Source organism: Dermacentor albipictus, chromosome 2 (genome assembly GCF_038994185.2).
Source record: "Dermacentor albipictus isolate Rhodes 1998 colony chromosome 2, USDA_Dalb.pri_finalv2, whole genome shotgun sequence".
Classification (NCBI taxonomy): Eukaryota; Metazoa; Arthropoda; class Arachnida; order Ixodida; family Ixodidae; genus Dermacentor; species Dermacentor albipictus.
Genome location: NC_091822.1, coordinates 71,866,300 through 71,891,756, shown reverse-complemented (window position 1 = coordinate 71,891,756; position 25,457 = coordinate 71,866,300). Strand labels below are relative to the sequence as shown.

Sequence of the window (25,457 nt, the reverse complement as noted above, 5' to 3'; positions counted from 1 at the left end):
CACTTTTTGTAGGAATCTAAGTTACGTGAGAAAACGTCCTCGCCATTCCTGCCGTGTGATGAGTCAGCCCATCCACTGGTACGCAGCTGCGTCACGGGGAGGGGTGCGGGGGATAACACCATGCCACCTCTTAACGCCTACGCTTTGTCACTTTCTATAGGGTGAGCCGCAGCGTCATGCGGCTTCAATGTTCCTCGCCACATTTTTCGTACGAGCACAGACAATACTCCCACATACCGCAAGCGGTGAAGGATAGGAGTAAGTTGCCAGCATTGACTGCTTATAGCAAATGCATCGACAGTTTTTTATTGTTAAAAATTTTAATAAAATCAAAAAAAAATGTTCTTGCTGGATCTGATGATGCTGTTTGATTTTCCGTCACATCGCTTGTCAGAAAACTAGGGTTCCTCTAAAATCTGTGTATTCTGGTTTATTTTGTGTGATGTAAACATCGATGTGTGTGAGCAGTGAACGATCGTAGCAGCGTACGTTTGACAATATTTGAAGATATCAGCAGCAATCCTATCCAAGATGGATCCGTATGTAGGACTAATACCGGGGCTAAGGAGTCACTATCTTCTTTGAAAAAGCCGAGCTTGTGCCGTTATAAAAATGAGAGTTCGTAACTCCCTAAGAAGTTGTTCTCTGGTGCACTGCATTATTTGAATGTCAGTGTAAGAAAATACTTCGAATGCAGCAGTAGAAAATGAGTAATTCACATAATTTTAATAGTAAGCAGAGAAGCTTGCACGAATAAATAACCCATAGAAATGTATGTGTGTTGCACCAATAAGAAATTATTGCATGCGCATTTATTCCCACGAATGGCAATGTTTTCTTGCAGTTTATGTGATTTCCTATGCGAAGCAACTGAATATGGCTAATCGCCTGAATATTCGACGAATCAACTTGACCTCTTGCCTAGATTATTAGTGCATTTATATCTCAAGGACGATTAGTGGAGCTACTCGGATGAGAGTTTATGGTCCACAGAATGTCGCATTGTTAGTTACTGAATGTTTATTTTTATGTTACTACTAGTGTTATACAAGAGGAAGCAGGAGGAGAACAAATGATGGAGACCCGTCGAGGAAGATCCTCCTCTTGCAACGCTGACCAGATGATCTGAGGCACGGCACTCGATTTCCTTCGTTTCAACTTCCAATAGTAGTGTTATAAGCTTTTCTGGCAACCGTACTTTATTAGCGTTAAATTACGGCTCGAGTGTTGAACATATATTGCTTTAAAGTGGCGCCAAGGAGGAAGCCTTTAGGCCTATGCTTGGTGTCTCGCCACTAACCTGCTTGAAGCTGAATAAGTTATTACAGTAATAGTTGTAGAAATAGCAACAGCAGCCTCAGTGCGCGTAACTGTAATAACTGTAACAGAAACGCTGCAGAAATAGCAGTTGCTCAATGCTCCATCAATACCGTTAGTATACTTATTTACAAACTTGGAACTCCATCATCAACCCATGGACGAAAGCCTCTCCCAGCGATCTCCAATAACGCTATCTTGCGCTAGCTGATTCCCAGTTATTCCTGCAAGTTTTCTCATTTCATCACGCCAAGTAATTCTCTGGCCCCCTCGACTGCGCCCGCGTTCTCTTTGCAGCCCATTGTGTAAATCTAACAGAACGCCCGTTATCTATGGTATGCACTACATGGCCTGCCAAGCCTTTTCCTCTTTTAAGTGAACTGCACTATCCGCTATCCCCATTTGCTCTTTAACCGGTGCCGTTGTGTTCCGGTTTCTTAGCATTACGCCTAACCCTTCTCAAGCCTTAACTTCTCATTAACTTCTCAAGCTTTTTCATTGCCCTCCCTGTTTCGACCCCATAGATTCATACTGGTACATTGCAATGATTGTATGCTTTTCTTTGCATTTAGGAGTATCAGTAAAGTTCTGGTCAAATGCGCTCAAACCTATTAAATTATTGTTCTGTAAGTTTGCATATCATGATGAGTCTCTTGGGAGTAGTTGAGTTAGACAAATGTACCGAAGTCCCCCACTACTGCGTGTCTCATAATTAGCAACAAAAAGTGCCACAATTAATATTTTATTTTGTTGCGGAATTATATGAACACTCCAACCGAATTTGTGCTGCCTCCGTCGCTGCGATGTTCCATATTAACTCCAAACGCAAACACATCGTCACCGCGCGCCGTACGCTGTATGTGAGAGTGAAAGCTTGCGAGAGTCAGCCGACGAGCGCGGCTCAATCACGCGAGCGCGAGGGAGAAAGGCGGAGTGGAAGCGTGCCGTCTTCTGCAGCACGTGAGGCGCAGGGGGAAGGCGAGGGAGAGGGGACGTTCTGCTCCGGCAGCTGCTGCTTACGGTGCGGCCGCCCGCGCTCTTCAAAGCTACCTGCGATGTGGAGAGAGTGTATGCGCCGAGTGCCGGTAGCTTCGGATGCGCTGCGCTTTCGACGTTCAGTTCGCTCGCTGCTGCTGCGTATTCCTCAATGCAGTGTTTTGGCAGCGAGCTTTCGCGGTCATCGATCGCGATGTGTTCATGTGTAACGCTGCGCGCGTGACACTGTGCTTGTTATTGCAGTGAGTAAGCGAATGTTTATAACTTTATACGGCCGATAAAACGACTATCCTTGCTTCGTATAGCTGTCTACTAATTTTTTATCGCAATCGATTCTTCGACTTTTGGGAGAAACTGCAAGTTTTCTTTTTTTAATCTTCAATTTTGCTCTTGCACATTGCCGGCTATAGTCCTGAATCATTTGTTAGAACTCAGGTTCAGCGTTGCCGATGCTGGATTAACATATTGGTGCTACGTTTATTCAGGGCTCATTTTTTATGAAGTAACGCGACTTCGACAACTGAAGCACACCTCTACAGGTACTGCAATACGCAAATTCACAATGGAAACGATGATTGTTTAATGGCTGTCCCAATACATTTGTTTTCCAGGTGACGCGACTAAGGAGGCTGCATTACCGCTCTCACAATATTCGCCTGAACTAATGTCACCAACGCCAGTTTCCTTAAGGCGCTCCGAGGGAGTCGGCCAAAATGAACTCCCAGTGGATAAGTGCTGGGGAATTCCTGTGTTCGCTGCCCTGTCCACGTTGCTCATCACACTGCCATCTTGTTACATGGCTCTTCTCTTCGTCTTCTTCGTGGATGACTACAACGTGAGCCGAGAGCGAGCTTCGTGGCCTCAGAACTCCCTCACCATGGCAACGCATGTATCGGGTACGTGTTCATGTTTGGCATGTATCGCATGTATCGAGAACATGCATGTATCGGGAACGCATTCGTTCCTGTCTATTCTTTGTACAGCGAAAGTGTCAAGGGGACTGTCACAGCCATTTTTGTGTAGCGCCGCGTGATAGCGCGGTTAATATGTAACGGTACTTCCACTTAACGTGTGTCGGAGCCCCGGAATTCACGTGGGAACGTAATGAACTGCGATTATGAAGTATAAGACAGCTTTCCTATATCACACGCTAATCGACAACAACGCGAATGTGCGGCTGCTTTAACCAGAAAAACGTATTTTTTTTTCCTCACGTCACGCTATATCAGTGGCCCGGTGAATTTCATGTAAGTTGTGCGACAGCACAGGTGAAAGGTTCATGGTTTGATGCTGGAACTCAGCCTGCGTGGAAGCCGTCACATTTATGAACAACCGGTCACGACCGCGCTAGAACGCTGAAACTGTCACCTTATTCTAGGCTTGAGCCATTCCTCGAGCTAGCGAATCTAACGCACCCCTTGTACTTCCGTAGGGTGTGAAAACTCGCTTGTACAGGTTTGCTGTGAATGATGCGTCAGTTGTCCGATTAGAATACATCTGTGAACGTCTTATTCAGAAAGTGTTCTGTGCCAGGCTCCAGGAAAAATCCGTCTAATGTACATGAGTCACGCAATTATCACCAAGTGAATGCCCTGGCATACCCTCAAGATGGCGATACTGCGGCGGTTTGCTCTACCTTGTGGTTAAGAAAATAGGTTTCGTTTAATAAATAAATAGCGTCTTTGATGACATCTATCTGTTGCAACGAGGATATTTAGGTATCACTTCTTTTAACATCGAGTAATTCTGTAGAAAACAAGTCCGGCAACACGGATACCTATAATGATAGTAAAGCTAGCAGTGACTAGGAAATGTCTTTTGTAGTATAACTGAATCAGCATTTACGGGCTACGGCAATCCTAGCGCGTTCCGGCCACTCCGTCGAGGCATATCCCCGACAGCACACTGGCTTTGCACACTGGCTGGCACTGAGGCTCCTCGGTCCGTTTTCGCGTGTCTGCTGACCTATCTGTGCACGTGGGTGCGGACGTGCGCATGTAACTCCGCCTGGAGCCCTAATGACACACTTTCGCCACCTACGCATTCAAAGTAGCGTCGGACGTCGTGCGTCAGATGCTCAGAAGGCATCGTGCACAAGCTCTTTCACTTGGATCAAGCGATGTTGTAAAACAGGGAAAAGACGAGGTGACCCTTAAACGCAGTCTTAAAGGGTTGCTCTGAGTTTAATGGCAACAAGGCATATTTGGAAGCTCACCATTCGCGATTAACATACATCTGTTCACAAATGCGTCTTTGGTAAGCTTCGGGATGCTTTCACATGAAAACAGTAGAGAACTGCTGGAATTCATGAACATATTCATTATTGAAGCCTCACACGTTCGTGTGTTCTCAGAAGTTTCGGAAGACCTGTGTTAAACCAACCTTACTAATTGAAAAGAGCATGCGAATTCTTTCTGCCACAGATAGCGCATATTCAGCTACAGATTATAAGCGGAAATCGATAAGAAAACGATTATGCCAGAAAATATTAGGTATTTTAGAAGGCGCACTACATAACTGACCATTATTATATCATTTACCAAGACCACAGTGCAAGCGAGTTTATTCAGAAGCAGTGCGCACTTGAAGGCCGCATGAAAATTTGGTACGCCAACTATGCGCAATACAGCTTTCCTGTAGAATGCTTCGCCTTTCTCTCAAACTTTTGCCTTAGTTACACAATTGAGCGACTATGGTGTTCATGCGAATGTGCATGCTTCCTGCCGTATTGCACACATAAATTCTGTGATCCAGCCGACGCAACAAGTACTACCAGCTACGCCATCGCCCAAGAGCGAAAAAGTATACGCACCCAAGTACATTTTATTCGCTTATGGAATGTTATAGCACGCTTAACGCGATGATTTAGATTATTGATTTAAACGAAAATTGGTTATTGATTAAAACTAGAATTATTATTTTACTCAGATGTATTTCTATTTGTGTAGTAAAATCTTAGTTTTCAATTAAGATCGAGTGCCCGAGAGTAGATTAAAAGATTTCAGCCCTGTTTGAAATGTGCAGTTGTCAAGGTTACCTTTCCCACTTGTTTTAGGCTTACTAGTGGCTGCACTTCAGCGACGAATCTCTGTCGCTAACATCGCCATTCTTGGATCACTGCTAGCGTCACTCGGGGTCATTGCGTCGTCTTTCGCCCGCGAGGTCATCTGGATGTCCATCAGTCTTGGTGTCATGTACGGTAAGCAGTGCGATACATAAACCCTTATGCACTTTGTTCTGATAAGTATTAGCACCAGAGTGCGTTTAAGTTTTGTTTAGTGGCCATTTTATTTTGATATTCGACATCCCTCCACTTGTACCAAAGCTTGCGTGCCTTATTATGTTGCCATGTGTACAATAAGACCCATGTTGCAAAGTACACAGCAGTCAGTGGGAAAACAATGTAATCTATCCCTGATGCAGTAGCTGAGTGGCACGGTAATAAACCGCAGCGGCTACAAATTATTCCGGTACCCACCAGCACGACGTGCCCCGTGATCATCTCATAATTTTTTGCACGAAACCCGCAACAACTTCTTTAAGACAGCTTATTCACCTCCGGACAGGCCGCCATTTGAATCTGAACCTGGCGACGTTTAACGTTAGAACGTTATCTAGTGAGGCGAGTATAGCAGTGTTATTGGAGGAATTACAGGGTAGTAAATGGGATATAATAGGGCTCAGTCAGGTTAGGAGGACAAAAGAAGCATATACAGTGCTAAAAAGCGGGCACGTACTGTGCTACCGGGGCTTAGCGGAGAGACGAGAACTAGGAGTCGGATTCCTCATTAATAAGGAAATAGCTGGTAACATACAGGAATTCTATAGCATTAACGAGAGGGTGGCAGGTCTTGTTGTGAAACTTAATAAGAGGTACAAATTGAAGGTGGTACAAGTCTATGCCCCTACACGCAGTCATGATGACCAGGAAGTCGAAAGCTTTTATGAAGACGTGGAATCGGCGATGGGTAAAGTCAAAACAAAATACACTATACTGATGGGCGACTTCAATGCCAGGGTAGGCAAGAAGCAGGGTGGAGACAAGTCAGTTGGGGAATATGGCATAGGCTCTAGGAATATCAGAGGAGAGTTATTAGTAGAGTTTGCACAACAGAATAATATGCGGATAATGAATACCTTTTTCCGCAAGCGGGTTAGTCGAAAGTGGACGTGGAGGAGCCCGAATGGTGAGACTAGAAATGAAATCGACTTCATACTCTGCACGAACACTGGCATCATACAAGATGTAGACGTGCTCGGCAAGGTACGCTGCAGTGACCATAGGATGGTAAGAACTCGAATTAGCCTAGACTTGAGGAGGGAATGGAAGAAACTGGTACACAAGAAGCCAATCAATGAGTTAGCGGTAAGAGGGAAACTAGAGGAATTCCGGATCAAGCTACAGAGCAGGTATTTGGCTTTAACTCACGAAGAGGACCTTAGTGTGGAAACAATGAACGACAATCTCATGGGCATCATTAAGGAGTGCGCAATAGAAGTCGGTGGTAACGCCGTTAGACAGGAAACCATTAAGCTATCGCAGGAGACGAAATATCTGATCAAGAAACGCCAATGTATGAAAGCCTCTAACCCTACAGCTAGAATAGAGCTGGCAGAACTTTCTAAGTTAATCAACAAGCGTAAGACAGCGGTCATCAGGAACTATAATATGGATAGAATTGAACAGGCTCTCAGGAATGGAGGAAGCCTAAAAACAGTGAAGAACAAAGTAGGAATAGGCAAGAATCAGATGTGTGCGTTAAGAGACAAAGCCGGTAATATCGTTACTAATATGGATGAGATAGTTCAAGTGGCTGAGGAGTTCTATAGAGACTTATACAGTACCAGTGGCACCCAACACGGTAATTGAAGAGAGAATAGTATAGAGGAATTCGAAAACCCACAGGTAACGCGAGAAGAAATAAAGAAAGCCTCGGGAGCTATGCAATGGAGGAAGGCAGCTGGGGAGGATCAGGTAAAACAGATTTGTTGACGGATGGTGGGCAGATTGTTCTAGAGAAACTGGCCACCATGTATACGCAATGCCTCATAACCTCGAGCGTACCGGAATCTCGGAAGAACGCTAACCTAATCCTAATCCATAAGAAAGGGGACGCCAAAGACTTGAAAAATTATAGATCGATCAGCTTACTGTCCGTTGCCTACAAAGTATTTACTAACGTAATCGCAAATATAATCAGAAACACCTTAGACTTCTGACAACCAAAGGACCAGGCAAGATTCCGCCTGGTCATCAATCAAGTGGTAGAGAAATGTGCCACTTGATTAACCAACCCTTACATATAGCTTTCATTGATTAGGAGAAAGCGTTTAATTCAGTCGAAACCTCAGCAGTCATGGAGGCATTACGGAATCAGGGTGTAGATGAGCCATATGTAAAAATACTAGAAGATATCTGTAGCGGCTCCACAGCCACCGTAGTCCTCCACAAAGAAAGCAACAAAATCCCAATAAAGAAAGGCGTCACACAGGGAGATACGATCTCTCCAATGCTATTCACATCATGTTTACAGGAAATACTCAGAGACCTGGAGTGGGAAGAATTGGGGATAAAAGTTCATGGAGAATACCTTAGCAACTTGCGATTCGCTGATGATATTGCCTTGCTTAGTAACTCAGGAGACGAATTGCAATGCATGCTCACTGACCTGGAGAGGCAAAGCAGAAGCGTGGGTCTGAAAATTAATCTGCAGAAAACTAAAGTAATGTTTAACAGTCTCTAGGTAGCGAAGCACTGGAAGTGATAAGGGAATACATCTACTTAGGGCAGGTAGTGACCACGGATCCGGATCATGAGAATGAAATAACCAGAAGAATAAGAATGGGCTGGGGTGCGTTTGGCAGGCATTCTCAAATCATGAACAGCAGGTTGCCACTATCCCTCAAAAGGAAATTGTATAACAGCTGTGTGTTACCAGTACTCACATATGGGGCAGAAACCTGGAGGCTTACGAAAAGGGTTCTGCTGAAATTGAGGACGACGCAACGAGCTATGGAAAGAAGAATGATGGGTGTAACGTTAAGAGATAAAAAAAGAGCAGATTGGGTGAGGTAACAAACGCGGGTAAATGACATCTTAGTTGAAATCAAGAAAAAGAAATGGGCATGGGCCGGACATGTAATGAGGGGGGAAGATAACCGATGGTCATTTACGGACTGGATTCCAAGGGAAGGGAAGCGTAGCAGGGGACGGCAGAAAGTTAGGTGGGCGGATGACATTAAGACGTTTGCAGGGACAACATGGCCACAATTAGTACATGACCGGGGTAGTTGGAGAAGTATGGGAGAGGCCTTTGCCTTGCAGTGGGTGTAACTAGGCAGCTGCTGATGATGATGATTCACCTCGCACATATTTCTAAAGCCAGTTAGTGATTCTATCATGGACTAATGAATTTCTGTGGACGAAGGCGGCTTTTTTCATTGGCATATGAGGTAGGCCGAAATAACCATGATAATGTTATCGAGGATTGCCAGAGGCGAAACTGAGGAGATTACGGAAGACGACGACTCTGGCTGATGTCGCGCGGACTGTCTCTCCATCTTTCCCGCCTTATAAGCTAGTGGACGCGTTAGAAATACCTGATTAATGCAGCTAATACCTCTTTTCTCCCCGTAGTATTTTGGTGGAGGTTGCGGGCTCTCCCTGTCGCACGCCAGATTCACGCAGCGGGTGTTTCCTGGCTGCATCGCAATGCCCGCCCAAAGCGAGAATGCTTCAGCCACGTCGCCACCCACACCCACCGTTATCCTGGCACAACCTTGCGAGCATTCTTGGAGCCCTTGGGCTTCCTCGGTCGAACTCGTGAGAAAGAAGGATGACAGCTGTCGCTTCTGTGTCCACTATCACCATTTCAACAAGGCAAGGCAAAAAAAGAAAGACGTGTATCCAATGCTGCGGATAGATGACGCAATCGATTGTTTGCATGGTGCAAAATATTATTCTTCGAAAGACCTTCGCTCCCCGAACTGGCAGATTGTGTTGACTACTTCAGCCGTGAAAAGACAGCCTTTGTTAGATCTCATGGCCTCTATCAGTTTAAACTGATACCGTTCATCTTACGTAATGCCCCGGCTAAATTTTTCAACGCGTGATGGATGGTGTCCTTCACGGCCTTAAGCTGTCAATCTCCCTGTGCTCCCTAGATGACGTTATTGTCTTTTTACCAACTTTCGCCGCACACCTCAGACGTCTTTGGACAATTCTTTCTGCCTTTCAGCAAGGCTGAACTTCAGCTCAATTAATCGAAATGTCACTTGGACCGCCCACAACTTACAGTACTCGGACACCTCATCGATTCTTCCGGCGTCCGTCTTGATCCCTCAAAAGGTCGCGTCGTCAAGAATTTTCCTGTACGGACTTGTGCCAACGACGCTAGAAGTTTGTGCGCCTCTGATCGTACTTACGCCTCTTCGTACGCAATTTCGCCAACGTTGCACGTCCTCTCATAGATCTTCTCAAGAATGACGCCGTTTTCGTCTGGAATTTGGAACAAGCTACTGCGTTCACTGACCTGACAGTGCAGCCCACCTCACCACCACTTTTCACTCATTTTTGCGCGACCGCCCCAACGGAAGTTTGCACCAATGCCAGCGATAATGCGGCCGCAGTAAACCGACCTCAAGTACCACTTGGCAACAGTCAGCAGGAAAACTGCCAGCATGTGATACGCGCTTTGTCCACGGCACTACGTTCCCACGTCACGAAGATGCCTGCTAGTTAGACGAAGAATATGCTGGAAGCAGTGCTAGCCCTTGAGTCAGTAATACTCTGCTCTACTTACACATACACTCAGTAGCATAATGGCAATGTCTCGCCCACTTGGTCCATTCCATCGTCCAAAAGTGCCCTTAATAATGCAATGGAACTGCGCCGGTGTTCTACAGCGTCTTTCTGAACTCAGCCTTTTCCTTCGAGACATACCTATACCAATTCTAGTCCTCTCGGAGGCCGGTCTCCCAAATGGAAGGACAATCCCGAGGTACATCAGACATGGAAATCCGAGTATGCCATCATTTTCAAATGGAAGTGCGATGATATTCATCAGGCGGGAAATACCTCACGTCATCTTACCAGTGCAAGACCTTTGTTCTACCTCCTTGGAAGTCGCCGCTGTGCAAGTGTGCCTAGGAAAACGAAAACTCAGTGTGGTGTCGGTGTATACAAGTCCGCACAGGAAGGTCGCCATGGAGGCGTTCATAAAGGACCTTTGCATTTTTTGCCCCTCTCCTATAATAATCTGTGGCGAATTAACGCACATCATTCGCTTTGGGGAGATAAAACTGCAGATTCCCGAGGCAAGGAACTTGTCACAGCAGCGGATGCTGCTGACTTATGTATCGCGAACGATGGCAAACCGACTTTCTTCAGACTACCAGATTCATGGAGTGCCATAGACCTCGTGATCCATTCTACAGACCTTGTCGTATCGTCAACAACGGCTCCAGACAGGATGGGCAGTGACCACTTTCCGATCTTCACGAACATTACCGGATTTCACACTGCTGGGCGACAATTCTGTGCTGTGACCCGCTGGACACATACAGAGAAGCGTTGGACAAATCCCCTGGTGAGTTGTTCGCAGATATGCTGCGGAGCAAAAGGGTGGCTACCTCAATGTTGAAACTGCCAGATCATTTCCCTACTCCTGAATTGAAACTAAAGAACCTCTGCGCAGTGCGTAGGAGAGCGGAGCGAAAACTAATGAGATAAACGGGCAATCCATTTGCGAAAACTGAATACAACAGGATAAACGCTGTCATCCGTCGTCACACAAAAAGGTTAAGACGAGTTCGATGGGCTGCTTTCTGTGAGAGTTTATCGGCGTTTACTCCCATGACAAGGATATTGGGAGCAATGAATAGCCTATCAGGAAAGATTCGCCTGCACAGGCCATTCGAAGCACTTGCTTTCAGGCAAGAAAAATATTTGCGAACCCTTGCAGAAGATTTTGCAGACGTATACACATCTGGCAGATCAGCACGAGTATCGAACCCTCTGTTGTCTGAAGCATCACATACCATGGATACGCCGTTCACCTTTCGTGAGTTGGATTTGGCGCTTAGCAAATTAAGAAGACGCTGTGCTGTGGGTCCCGATTCGATCAGCAATCAGATGCTGACAAATCTGCCATATAAACGACAACGAGCACTTCTGAACATATTTAATCACGTCTGGAGCACAGGAGAGATCCCAGAAGCGTGGAAGACAGCATGGGTGGTGCCAGTGCTCAAGTCCGAAAAAGATCCTGCAATCCTCACCTCATACCGGCCAGTATCGCTAACATCATGCGCATCAAAGTTGATGGAAAGACTAATATGTACGAGGTTAACATGGTATCTCGAGCAAAGAAATAGACTGCCATCATGTATGACCGGATTTCGTCTACGGTTGAGTGCCCAGGACAGTGTCTTGGAGCTACTAAGCCATATCGAGCACCATCGCGCAGACGGTCTTTGCACACTCGCCATCTTTATGGACGTTGCCAAGGCATACGACTGTGTGCTTCATACAGGCATCATCAACGGACTCCGAGCCATGGCGTCTCGGGAAATGCTCTTCGATTCGTCCATGAATTTCTCAGTGATCGATGTGTCCAAGTTAAGCTCGGAAGTATAATGAGTGACAAGCGACGAATTTCCCTCGGCGTCCCACAAGGAAGTGTCCTATCCCCCTTGCTTTTTAACGTTGCCATGGCCAGCCTTCCAGATGCCCTGAAAGTAGGTCGGACGGCAGTTAAAAGGTCCGTCTATGCAGACGGCATCTGCATTTCGATCTCCGGGTACCAGCACAAACATTTGGCTCCAATAGCCCAGGCCGCAATCTCCACTATCGATCGCCACTTATCGACGCTTGGCCTATCTTTATCAGCAGAAAAGTCGGCCTTCATGCTTTTCTCGGGAGTGAGACGCAAGTCAACAAGTCTGACGCTGAATATCAGAGGGCACTCAATTCTGCGTGCAACTCATGTTCGATTCCTGGGCGTCACCATCGACAACAAGCTGCTATGGCGTGGTGCGGTCGAAAGTGTTGTGGCTGCATCAGTGCAAAGAATCAACGCACTTCGTCGATTAGCAGGTATACGTTGGGGAAACAATCCTATATCCATGCTTAAACTGAACGCTGCACTGATAACAAGCCGCATTCTCTAGCAGCTCCCTCTGATATCACCGTCATCGAGTCAATTCGAGCGCTTGGAGGCAGTGCACAGAAAGGGACTTCGCTTGGCGATGGGAGTTCCAACGGCGGCTTCAAACAAGAAAGTCACTAATGAGGCAGAGCCTCTTCCACTCCGCCTCTTGGCATCTCAGGCCTTGCTGACGCAGCTATTAAGGCTGGGCGAGTCACGCGCAGGCACGGCGCTTCTCCGGCGGCTAAGAGCAAGAACTCGCTCACATTTCCATGAGGCGCTGAATACCTTCCGACTTTTAGGATTGGAATGGCCTAAACGAAGTCGCCTTGACCCGCCATGGTCTTTTCCGGACGTTACCTGCAGCCTCAATGTACACCACCTACCGACGAACCGCACCATTTCAACTGCCGAAGCCAAGTTCATTGTGCTGGACCACTTGAGAACTGTCTTTCAAAGCCATCTACAAGTGTACACAGACGGTTCGGTGTGCCCACAAACAGATAGCTGTGCAGCGGCATTCTGCATACCATCCCTTGATGTGTCATGGTCTGGCCGACTGATCGCGTAGTTTCCTCTACAACAGTAGAAAGCGCCGCAATCACCGCGGCTTTGCGGAAACTACGGGCCTTTTCTGCACGAGATGTCGTGGTGCTGACGGATTCCAAGTCAGCATTACAGAGATTACATAGGGGCCTACCTCTAGAGAAATTTACAAGGCAGTCTCTGGCACTGATCGACGACCTACCGAGCAAAGGATTTACATAAGGTTTCAGTGGATTCCATCACACGCAGGAATTGATGGAAACGAGGAAGCTGACGCCCTTGCACGCCTAGCGCTGTCATGTGTCCCAAATGTGAAAGCTCCAAAATCTTTTCGAAACCCTAAGGGTACAATCCGCTTTCACTTTAGAGAGATGTTCAAGAATCCACACGAATCCTGTGTGACTCACCGATTTACACGCGAACAAGCGACGCTTTTATACCGTATCAGGACCGACTCCGCGTACACCCCAGCTTGGTTATTCAAGACTGGGCTTCGCGCTTCCCCACTCTGTGTTTTCTGTGGTGACATTGGCGACATCGAACATTTCATTTGGCTATGCCCTCAATTTGACACAGAAAGAAAAGTGAGGGTCGACAACCTACAAAAAAGCGGTCTCACGCACAGGACCTTTGAAGACGTTGTTTTCCCCGGAGGGCCCGCGGCATTCAGGAAGAGAGCGCAACGACTGCTGATAGCCTTCCTGCGAGACACGGGCTCATCGACACCTGGTGACACACCACTGATCTCAACTCGAAGGAGGATCAGGCGGAACAATTGCCGGCTATGTATGCCAGGCTAACCCCGCCTGCTTCAACATCACCACCACCACCACCACCACCCACCATGTACTTGGTGCTGTTTTGGCTCAGCGCCAGCAAGGTAGCATCAGTTATATTGCGCACGCTAACCATCTTCTGTCCCAAGGGGAGCGGAGGTCTTCAGTTACTGAAGGCAAGTGTCTTGTCGTTTGAGCTGCGGCTAAATCTCTCCCCTACTTGCACGGCCGGCAATTCACAGTTATCACTGATCATAATGCCTTATGCTGGCTTCCATTCGTAAAGGATCCTACTGGACGCCTCGATCGGTGGGCTCTAGGACCTCAAGAGTACTCAAACTCAGTTGTGCGTAAGCACACCCAAAGCATATTACATGAAGATGCTGACTACTTATCGCGCCATCCAGTAGACCCACCAGAGCTCCCCAACAGCTGCGAGTCTACCTGCCTGCTGTCGCTTACCGCGTTTCAGAACATCAGCGATGAGCAACGCCATTACCCTTACTTGCGAATACTCATTCTCCGGCTGACTTCTAAGACATCTTCCCATTCCCTGCGTATGTTTGTCCTGCAGGACGGCGTCTTGTGCCATTAAAACAGGCACCCTGACGGTGCTGAACTGCTATTGGCTAGTCCCACACATATGTGTCAAACTTTCCTCGCACAGCTACATGATATTACTACTGCGGGTCACCTCGGAGCCTCTATGATGTATGGCCGTGTTCAGCATCGCTTCTTTTGGTCGGGCGTTTTCCGTTCCATCGGCCGTTACGTCAATTGTTGCGAGCAATGCCAGCGCCACAAGAAATCTACAGTACTCTCAGCTGGCCGGCTCCAACCCCTTGACTTACAATTGGAACCATTATTTAAAGTTGATCTCGACTTTCTTGGCCTTTTCCCGCTGTCTGCCTGCGCAAGTAAGTGGATAGCAGTCGCTACCGTCTACACGACCTGGCACGCGATCACGCCGACTCTCCCAACCAGCTGTGCAACCGACGTCGCTGACTTCCTCCTCGAAGGCGCTATATTTCACCACGGCCCTCCTCGACAGTTCCTCAAGGACCGGTGGCGTTACTTGATATCAATAGTTCTCCGAAATTCTCTTTCACTCCTGCGCTACAAAACATAATTTGGCAACGGCGTACTACTCTCAGACTAACGGCCTCACAGAGCGTCTTAATAGAGCCATCAGGCTTGCGCTTGTCAGCTATGTTTCTGCTTACTATCATGACTGGGACGCCGCTGTGGCCTTCGTAACTATTGCCTATAATTCCTCCCAACATGACCCTGCGCGTGTTTGTCTGTTTTATCGCTGGCATGGAAGAAATCCCACCCTGCCCTTTGACACACTCCTTCCCGCCGTATTTGACCCGTCGTCAGAATACACCCATCACGCCATCTTCAGAGCTGCAGATGCCTGCTAGATTACAGGCCGCACCTTGCTGCCTCGCAGGAAAAGCAACGACGCATCTACGATGCTCGCCACCGCAATGCCCACTTCAGCCCCGCTGACCTGGTCCTTCTTTGGGCACTGTCTCGGCGAGTTGTCCTTTGCGAAGAGGACATTTCGTCTTAGTATTGCTCGTGCCTTGTCTTGCGCCAAGTGACCGACGTCACACATGAAACCACACCTCTCTATTCCATCATGTCTAGACCTTTCTGCGGTGTCGCCCACGTCGACCACCTCAAGAAAAATAACTCAGACGACCTTGCCAGCACCGGTGCGGTGTCTTCGCGCCAGTCGTCATGTTCCCAAGCGCTCCCTGAGACGAAGCTGGCGACAAAACCGTAGACGACGACGCTCGCTGATGTCGCGTGGACTGGCTTCTATCTTGTTTTGCTTGTATGCCATTGAACGCGTTGTAAATACTTTGTAAATGTATTTTAAACATCTCTTCTCCCCGTAACAATATCATGAAATGGTGTACGGGACTTATTTATACAGGTATATTAACCATAAAGAAAACATGAATGCAAAATATTAGCTTCGACAGGTGAACTTCTGCGAAAGCTTCGCATCGCCGAGCAAAGTCACTGCGTCGTGTGTATCAAGTACAAAATATGTAGGGAGACACAAAATTAACTCTGAAGCTGCTCAAAAAATGTGCCGCTGTGCATAAGACAATAGTAAATAACTTTGAATTGGAAAGCAAGCTCATGTCCATAGCGCCTACTGAACGCACGAATCATACGAGACAATGCTGCTCTGCATTCTCCGTTTTAACGCGATAGTGCTAATTGCCTCGTCTCGCAGAAAATCCGGTGTCAGCGTTGCCGGCGTTGCCATTCAGAAAAAAAGCCATCCCAAACCACAACCCCGCAGGCTTTCTGCGTGCCGCCGAGGCGTCACTGAAATAATTTAATTTCTCAAAGTAAGATGCGATAAAAAATTTATAACTTGCGTCTTATACACAATCTACAGACATGATAGCACCGGATAGGAATTTGAGTATGCGAGAAAACAAAATTCTGTTCCGCGGAAACTCAAACACAGACCTTTATTTACTTGATACGGTGGTGTGAAGCATCGATGAGTCACTGCTTGTAGCCTCTACCTTGCGAATCGATGAGGCGTTCCGCTGCCCTGCACTGCCATCAGGACCGCTCCATTATTGGTTTTATCTGGCCCAATGTCGCAGGATATCCGTCGTTGCTGTCGGCATCAACGGGGTCCGATAAAGCTATCTCGTTCCACACATAATGGCGAAGCTTAAAGGTGCCTCTAGGTTTTTTTCCTTATTTTCTTCTTAATATGCTATGATGCTATGAGATTCACACGTCACCCGCTCCTGCATATTGAGCTCGCTTGACATGATTGGTGCCACAAAATTTAGACTAAGCGGCATATCAGGAAAGGCTCACGATCACTATCTAATAGTTAGCATCGCACTCACAGGCATCAGCATGCTATATGTGTAGGCAGGAAAATCTCATATCCCTCCAGTTGTATGAAAGAGCGTATTTCACGATACCGAAATATTTGCTACACAAATTAGAGCATTTTAGTGGACCAAAGTTGGCATAACAATTAACGAAACGTATTACCAAAATCATATTGCGGGCACTTTTCCTGTGGAACATTCAGTTGTAGTACGTGGCTTGCTTTTCTGTTAAATCATAGTTTTGCTTGGAAAGATTAGAATATTTTACTAGTAGCCTGTAAAAATAATCAATGAAGCAAGCGTAGCGAAAAGTTAGAATAATAATTTAAACAATTGTGGGGTTTTCCGTGCCAAAACCCCGATATGAATATGAGGCACACCGTAGGGGGGGGAGGGATTCCAGGAATTTTTACCACCTCGGGTTCTTCAACATGCAACTAAATCTAAGTACTCGGCTGTTTTCGCATTTCGCCCCCATCGAGATGCCGCTGCCGTAGCCGGGATGCGGTCCCGCGACCTCGTGCTTAGCAGCTCAACACCATAGCCATTAAGCAACCACGGCGAGTAGAATAAAAATAAAATAAAGTTGTTTGACAATAGGTACCAAGTATGTTTCCGCTTATGAAGGTGCCAAAAGCGTAATTGATACGGACACTCACTAAGGAAAATATACTTCAGGAGACAATATTAATTCCTTTAGCATTTTTTTATTTTTCAGAAGGTGTCACTGTATTATATTGTAAAGCGTAGATAAGTTATCATTTGCTCATCGTATTGCCGGGGACCTTTTCAAGCACCAACAGCGTAACGTTATCGCCCAGCGCAAGGTATGCGTCGAAGCGTTCCAGAACGTTATCGTTGATGCTATCTGCTGCCTATGTAGCCGCCGAACTTTGTGTAATCAGATCTTATGCGCGACGCGATTAGCGTTGTGCTTTCTTGAAGAAAAGCGGACACAAGCAATTGCTCTGGATCTTTTCACAAGTCATAAATATCTGACGACCTTGACCCGCAGATGAGGAAGGAAGGAAGGAAAAGGTGGAGAAGGAAAGGCAGGGAGGTTAACCAGTTTAGCTCAACCACTTTGCTACCTTACAAATGGGAGCGGGATTGGGGGGGGGGATGAAAGACGGAAGGAGAGAGAGAGAGAGCACATAGCCCAGCACACAGATTGCGTGTGCTCGTTATCGTGCTGTTTTCTTCTTGGGTACAAGTTCATTCATAGACAGTTAATTCTCTAACATGCGCCTTGCCACTGTGGTTGTTCGCTTTAACTATAATGTGAAAACATTCGAATAATCAACATTTGATGAAAGATTGTGTACAGGTAGGTAATCTGTTAGATTACTTGACGGCCCGTCCTTATACGATCTGCAGCATAGGTTCAGGAAAACTACGCGCCACAGTATTTTGAAATCTGCCCTTTCCTCAAGAAACCAATATGAGGGCAGAAGATGGACATTAGAGACATTCCTGCTCACAAGCCTTTACACACTACCTAAACGAAGTTTTCTGAATAAGTCTAACATAAGTAATTTAGAAACAAGTCTTGCTATACAGCGCCTGGACCCCATCGCAGGCAGTGTACATTAACGCTGCTACTGGGATTTATGTGGAAGAAATTTTCATCCATAAGTAGGGCGCCATCTTTATTAAAGCGAGTGGCAAAATGCAAGTCGTAGACTTGATACCCTGCTGAGACCTCATTGGGGTACGTACTGAAGGACATGTTAGACACATATTTAGAGGGTAAACAGAGTTAAAATGTAGGAATGTAAATGTGGACGATGCGAACTCATTACCACGGCACTCACGTCAGTAAAGGGTTGGCCATACGGACCCTTATGTCACAACAGTACATTTTATATGGTAAGGTAGAAGTAGTGATCTTGCAATATTAGCGTGGACGAGCAATGCCTTTGTTCAGCTATTTTTATACAAACCTGTGAGTGCCTTATGCAGGCAATATTGCTTCGACTTCTCGCGTGCTACAACTTTCTTCTATTTTTTGCGCAGGACTCGGCCTCGGCATGTTTATGGCATCCGTCGCTATCTACATCCTTATGCACTTCGACAAGTACAAAGGTACTGCCTTGACGCTCGCATTCATCGCATGGGGTATATCCGGCCTAATAGGCCCAGCATTCCTCACTCATTTGAGGACAATATACGCTCTGGACGGCACCCTGCTTATGACTGGAGGTCTCCTGCTGCACGCTATTCCTCTGAGCATGCTGCTCAAAAATCCTCGTCCTGTCAACACTGAAGTGCTGAAAAGTCTGGCCCCTAGATGTCCCCGGTGGATGCGGACAAGGTCCGTCGACGCGCGACGTGGACTGGAAGTTCGTCAACACCAACCACCTTCCACAGTCAGCCTCAGTCGCATGAACGATCCTGTGACATGGAGGGCGGGAAAGAACTCTAACGAATCGGGCCCTAGGGCTTTCGTAGAAGCAGTGCCAGCCGAACAAGTCCTTCCGGCCAGAAAACATTCAATTCAGCAACAACCCTCAGAGGGTGTTTCCGAGAGCTCCACATGCGCATCGTTACGCGGTCTTCGCCGATTCGCCGCCACCGTATTCCGCACACCCGCCTTCTATGTGTTCCTCGTTGCAACGGTGGCGGGCGACTACTCCGGAGTATCTTTCAGCACTACCATTGTCGATTACGCCGTTGACAAAGGGATCGACGTGGGCGTGGCAACGCACCTAATCGAATTGGGCGCGGTGGGTCATCTAGCTGGTCGCATCTTCATCATGCCGCTGTCGGACTGGGCTCCGATGAGTCGACTGCCGCTGTTCGCTAGCTCCTATGCCCTCGAGGCCATGTGCGCCTTGATCATGCCGCACATTGGGTCGTCGTTCAGCGAGGTTGCTGCAGTGCGTGTTGTAGAGACCACCGTCACCGGCTTTTCATCGGCCATAAGGGGTATCCTCTTGGCTCAGTACATGGGCATTGACCGGCTGGCTTCGTGCATGGGACTGTATGGACTCGTCATGATACCGGTCTCCCTCGGCAGTGCTTCAATTATCGGTAAGGATGTTCATCTCGAAGTACAGCCTGAGCGCTTCTCTACAATATTTTCCACGTCACCCTCGGCACAATGTTTTTGATATTTTTATTCAATGTACCAAAAGAGTTGTATGTTTACTTTTAACGCAATAAGATACCACAAACGTGCAGAAGAAATGCAGAACATTTTACGCCACCGAATAATTTCTTCCATGAGTGAAAGCTCAACAATAATGTCATGGGTTTGAATTGGTCTCTAGCACATATTTGTAGACTTGTAATTGCAATAGCAATATAGGAATGTGTATATTTACATTGTCGCATGGTTATACAAACTACCGCAGAATAGTGGTGATGCGCAAGAGCAATATTTAAAATACGAACGAAAACAGCAAGTCTCTTTGTAGGACAAACGCACCGTAAAAAGAAAGCACAAATTGCTTAACAATAAGAGCGGCTAGTATAATCAGCGATCATCACTATGTATCCTGCTGATTAAGCCTGCCTTATGTCTATGCATTATTCATTGTGCATTTGGCACTTGGCAGTCATCGTATTGTCATCACCGTTGATTGTATTGCTCTGGTATTAGTCACCATATTGTTATCCTCGCATGTTCCTCGAAATACTATTCGGGATGTATTTGTTCCTCGTACATTTAGTTCACCCCTACATCAAGCAGTGGTGCTTGGGCCAGCTTGGGGTGCGCAGCGCGCAGATATATATATATATATATAAATATATATATATATATATATATATATATATATATATATATATATATATATATATATATATATATATATATATATATATATATATATATATATATATGCGTCAGCCACTTCCTTGTACTCGTATCGTCCTGAAGTGAACTAATCTTCGGAGAAGCGGAGACACAAACAGCGACCGTGGCGCTGTTTCAGGACGAACCTGTACCCTATTTTCGAATTCCAGGTGTGCTCAATGAATACAGGTACTGTTTCCAGCGTCGCATTCCCGATTTTATCACACACGAAAAACTAGGTGGTATTGGATGGACTACGCCAACTGGCTATGGCATATGGAAACCACAGGGAACCGAGAAACACAGTCATTAACAAAACGTGAAGGTTGATTTGATGCGCTGCGCATTGTCGGGTATAACGTCAAAAGATGCACGCCGCTCTCTTCACAGTAATACTTTATTTGAACGGCTTCCACCATGCTTCTTGTTCTTTCAAATGGGTATGGTAATTTTGTAACCCTAATTAAGTTTATGAAAAGCTGCTATGATTTACAGCTCTTCGTGTGTTTTGAGAGCGCAGCTTGTAGGCGACCGTTCCTGCGATGAGTGTTGGCGTAACAAAGTGAACGAGCGTGACAGCGAAGAAAGAGCGAACGTGGAGCGTGAGACAATGGCGCGAGCCGTGAATGGCGGAGTCCAATGAGAGGGGCCTCTTCAAGGACGCGAGCGGAGGAAGCTAGTGTCATGCAGACACGCCCGACCGCTCGATATGTACTCGTATGTGGTCTCAGCCGGACTGCTTCTTCCATGCTGTCGTCTGTACGTGTCAGCTCTTTCGCGCCCTTGTTTTGCTTGGTTTGGCCTCGTTCGGGCTTGCTTCGGTTGTCATGGTTTGAGATTGTTACTTACCCCGACGAGTCAAAACCGAGACGTCCTCATGGAAAGATTTTTGTAGACAGCGCGCCATATCCACTTTATGTACTAGAACATGAATCCGAATATAAGGACGTGGAGGCGACACCCTGCACCTCACTCTCCCTGACTTTGGAACGCGGCGACGCCGCATTCCCAAGTCAGGGAGAGCATAATAATGATCATGATTATTATCACTGTCAAAGGTGTCATCTTCGTCAAACACGAAAAATGAAGAACGTAAACTCAACGCCGACCTGCAGGCAGACATAGGGAAAAGCGCGCAACAGCTCGCACCCACAAAGAGGAGGCGACATTTTCATGCTGTTACGTGACCACCACAGCTGCGTTAACGCCGGTGGCCGTGCTGCGCTCATTTTACCGCTAGTGTGTACCGGGCTTTCTATGACGACGATCGCTCCAAGGTAGCGCCAGGGTAGCGCGAGCCGTCTCTTCGCCTATGACGCGTTCGATAAAGCATGCGGACAGCTCGTCAAAATAAAGCACTGCATAAGCGGAAGTTTCTCTGAGGCTGCTGCTCTGAATCGCACCCACGCATCACCCGCGCGCTGTCTCTCGTTGGTCTCCCGATTAGCCAGGCCATCTGCGGCTCGGGCGCAAACCATGCACAGGCTCGGCCGCAGCTGCCTTGTCGTCGTTAGGCATAGAACGTGCACGTCCGGGCCCGTAAGATGTGGAATTTTTGGTTCTCACCCGCAGAATTGGTGTCCAAAGGTGCCGTAGATGTTCGCAAATCAGGTCACAGTCAAAAACGTTCGCCGCGCGTGGGATAAACCGGCCGAAAAAAAAAAGGAAAATTGCAGAGTGCTATGTGAGTGCACGTACACTCGTCGGTGCCTTTAGCGCAGTCATGAGCCGTCGGTGAACTTTTTTGTTTTGTTTTTTGCAGGGTTCTTCCGTGATACAATGGGCTCGTACGATGGATTCTACAGGATGCTCGCTGCTCTGAACACTGTAGTCGCTGTTGTGTTCGGCATGTTCCTTGTGTTTGACTGGACGCGCGCAAGACGAAGAGGATCACAGTCGTCAGAGAACTCCTTGACCCAGGTCACAATCGGCAGCGGAGCGCACTCAGAGCAGAGGTGCTAAATGTAAAGGTCACACGTTTCGGCCCTACTGCGTTTTACGCTGACCGCAACCGATGTGCCTGGTGCACGCGCGTCGGTCGCACGCGCACCGGCTTCAATACTGCCATTAGAATAGAAGCTGAAAACGTTGCGACACGCACTTGCCTCAACGACAGCGCTCAACATCATGTTGCCGCTCCAAGATGAACTACGGTTCAGAGAAAAAGACGCACCGTCTACATATTCCACTTGCTCTTGCCAACGAGATAACTGCAGTTGCTCTGCGGAACGCTAAGGTGTTTGTTATTGTGCGTACACAAATAAGAAATGTGTGTTATCTGCGTGCAGCTGATCGTTAGTGTGCAAAGTGGCGGCTGTTGATCGGGTAAATGTGAATGGACGAGTTGATGCTTAGTTTCGTGAATAATATTCCTTCGGTGTGTACATTCGGGTGCCTGTACGCCTGACCTAATTTACGGCGCTAGCAGAAGAGAACTTGATGTTCTCTGCCGCGGTTCAATTATTTCGCCATCTTCCTACGTATGAGAGAGAAAAAAAATTATATGTATTATGAGATTCTCCAATTTCAAAGCGGATGATGTGTGTGTGTGTGTTCGTGTGTACCCGATACCTACGAGGAGCTCAAGTTTCCTCAAATAAATGGTCATACGCGAGCAATTAAAACGCGATTATCATGTATGAAACGTCTGAACAGTTTTCAAGATGTGAGGAGGCTACTGAAATTCTTTCACATTCCTTCTGAAAGGTCTTTCAATTTCATTGTCGATAAGACAAAGATTGTAGTTACAGGGAAAAAAGAAAATTCTGCCTTTTCACTGCTCTTTATAGCCCTCGAATACTTGAAGCATCGCCTTCTCTGTCGACTCGAAACATGCGCCAATGGCGCGTTTGATCGAATCTGTCTTTTCTCTATTGTGCACAGCTACAGCACGCGTGAAGTACTTGGCTAATGTCCTCGGCGAGACTGTATATGGCTGTATGCAGCTGTGTAACTTGTATCTACTTGCAACCACTTCAGGGAGTGGAAACACTTTGACAGGGTGGTTGAAACAGGAGCATCGATGGGAAACGAAAATATTTTCCTTTTGTTTGGTTTTTTCGAGTACCAAGGGAAATGGTCGAGCAGTTTCAGAAATATAAAGTTTAATTACTCTCTCTCTCTCTCTCTCCCTCTGTAAATTAAATACTCACATTCGACGTAGTGATTAGAGAGGTGTAACGCTTTCTATGCAAGGCGTCTGAGCACTCGTGCGCATGATCTGTATAAACATATTGAGTAGTTGCGATTTCACTTAGGTGTGGTCCTAGGTGTTTATTCTCAAATCTTTGCAAAGTATATTCGAATATCTTACAAATTCTGTGCAATAAAGAAAAAAAACACTCCACGTTTGCTACTTCATGGCTGTTGTGCCCTGTGTTGGCACTATTCCTATAACGAAATAAAAATCAATGAGCTACGTCATGGATGTGTTCGTAAAAAATTACCAGGTCTCTTACGATCTCTCTTAAGGGGTGAACGGCAAAAGCCTACTCGACTACAATTGGTCACATTGGTCATTTTGTAGTCATTACTAGTAATTACAAGTACTTTTAGTCATTATTAGTCATTACTGCTCATTACTAAGCATCTTTAGCTATTTGTAGCCAATTGTGGTCATTACAAGTCTTCATTAGACATGTTGGTCATATCATAGTCATTAGAAGTCATTACAAGTCATTTCAGTCATTATTAGTCACTACTGGTCATTACTAAGCATTTTTAGTCATTTTTAATCAAGTGTACAATTCATTGTTAACCAAATTGCTCATTTCATAGTTATTAGTGGTCATTTCGAGTGATTTCAGACATTATTAGTCATTACTGGTCATTAGTAAGCATTGTAGTCATTTCATAGTCATTACTAGTCATTACAAGTCATTTCAATCATTACAGGTCATTACTGCTCGCTAATAAGCATATTTAGTCATTTGTAATCAATTGAGTTCTTTACAAGCCATCGTAGACATATTGATCATTTCGTAGGTATTAGTAGTCATTTTAGTCATTACATGTAATTAGTAGTCATTATTAGTCATTACTAGTCATTAATAACCTCTACCAATCTCTATTATAATGTTATCATACACTAACTGTGACTATCAATCCCTCTTGATTCTTTATTATTTCTTTCATGTGTCTCCATATGGCGTGATGGCACTTCGGCGGACAAACCTTGCAGCCATATGGCTGAGATTACATCCCATGCTCGCGGCCATGGCCGCGTCCATTCGCAGAACAGTTCAGACAACGGCAACAGAGGCAATCGTAGGCTTTCGCCTATCGCAGTTTAGCTCAGCAATGTGCCCATAGATATTTGTACAGCCTTGTACTTCCGAATTTATTCTTATATATATATATATATATATATATATATATATATATATATATATATATATATATATATATATATATATATATATATATATATATATATATATATATATAAGTAAATTGAAGCCAGCTTAGCAGGACTCTGAGGAACTGTCAGGTATTGCTTGGGATAACATTGTCCTTAGTGAGGCTGGAAGAACCGGTGGCGCTTACGTAGTGCAGCCTAACGACCACGTCCTCTGCTATAGAGCATGTCCAGACAAAGAATATGGTATAGAGTTCTTAATCCATAAGGGCATACCGGACAACATTGACAAATTCTAGGGCATTGATGAGAGGGTAGCAGTAGTCGTATAGAAGCAAATAGCAGGTATAGAACAAAAGTAGTACAAGCCTATGCTCCAACCTCCAATGACGATGATATAGAACACGTTTATGAACATGATGAATTAGCGATGAGAAAATCAAAACTCCGTATACCGTAGCTATCCGCGACTTGAATAAAAAAGTGCGGAAAAAGCAGGCTGGTCAACAAGCAATTGGCAAGTGCGGCATCGATTCTAGAAATAGTAGAGGAGATATTTTCGTAGAATTCACGGAAAAGAATAACCTGCCAATAATGATAACCGTCTTCAGGAAGCGTAGCAACAGAAAGTGGGCT

The 25,457-nt window shown here is 46.1% G+C and overlaps 1 protein-coding gene across 1 annotated transcript; it reads left to right on the top strand.

Moving 5' to 3' along the window:
• The first annotated feature begins 239 nt into the window (after positions 1-239).
• On the top strand, positions 240-23,811 carry LOC135908251 (monocarboxylate transporter 5-like). Its single transcript, XM_070532912.1, has 5 exons — positions 240-258; positions 2,925-3,209; positions 5,369-5,512; positions 18,682-19,698; positions 22,227-23,811. Exons 2-5 carry the CDS (start codon positions 2,978-2,980, stop codon positions 22,424-22,426), a joined length of 1,593 nt encoding a protein of 530 aa, XP_070389013.1. The 5' UTR covers positions 240-258; positions 2,925-2,977; the 3' UTR covers positions 22,427-23,811.
• Positions 23,812-25,457: the final 1,646 nt, after the last annotated feature.

Bases quoted from the DNA above. Each gene is read 5' to 3' on its own strand.
- LOC135908251 (XM_070532912.1), top strand. From the start codon at position 2,978: ATGTCACCAACGCCAGTTTCCTTAAGGCGCTCCGAGGGAGTCGGCCAA. The intron at 3,210-5,368 runs GTACGTGTTCAT...CACTTGTTTTAG, and splicing joins CATGGCAACGCATGTATCGG to GCTTACTAGTGGCTGCACTT. The intron at 19,699-22,226 runs GTAAGGATGTTC...TGTTTTTTGCAG, and splicing joins CGGCAGTGCTTCAATTATCG to GGTTCTTCCGTGATACAATG.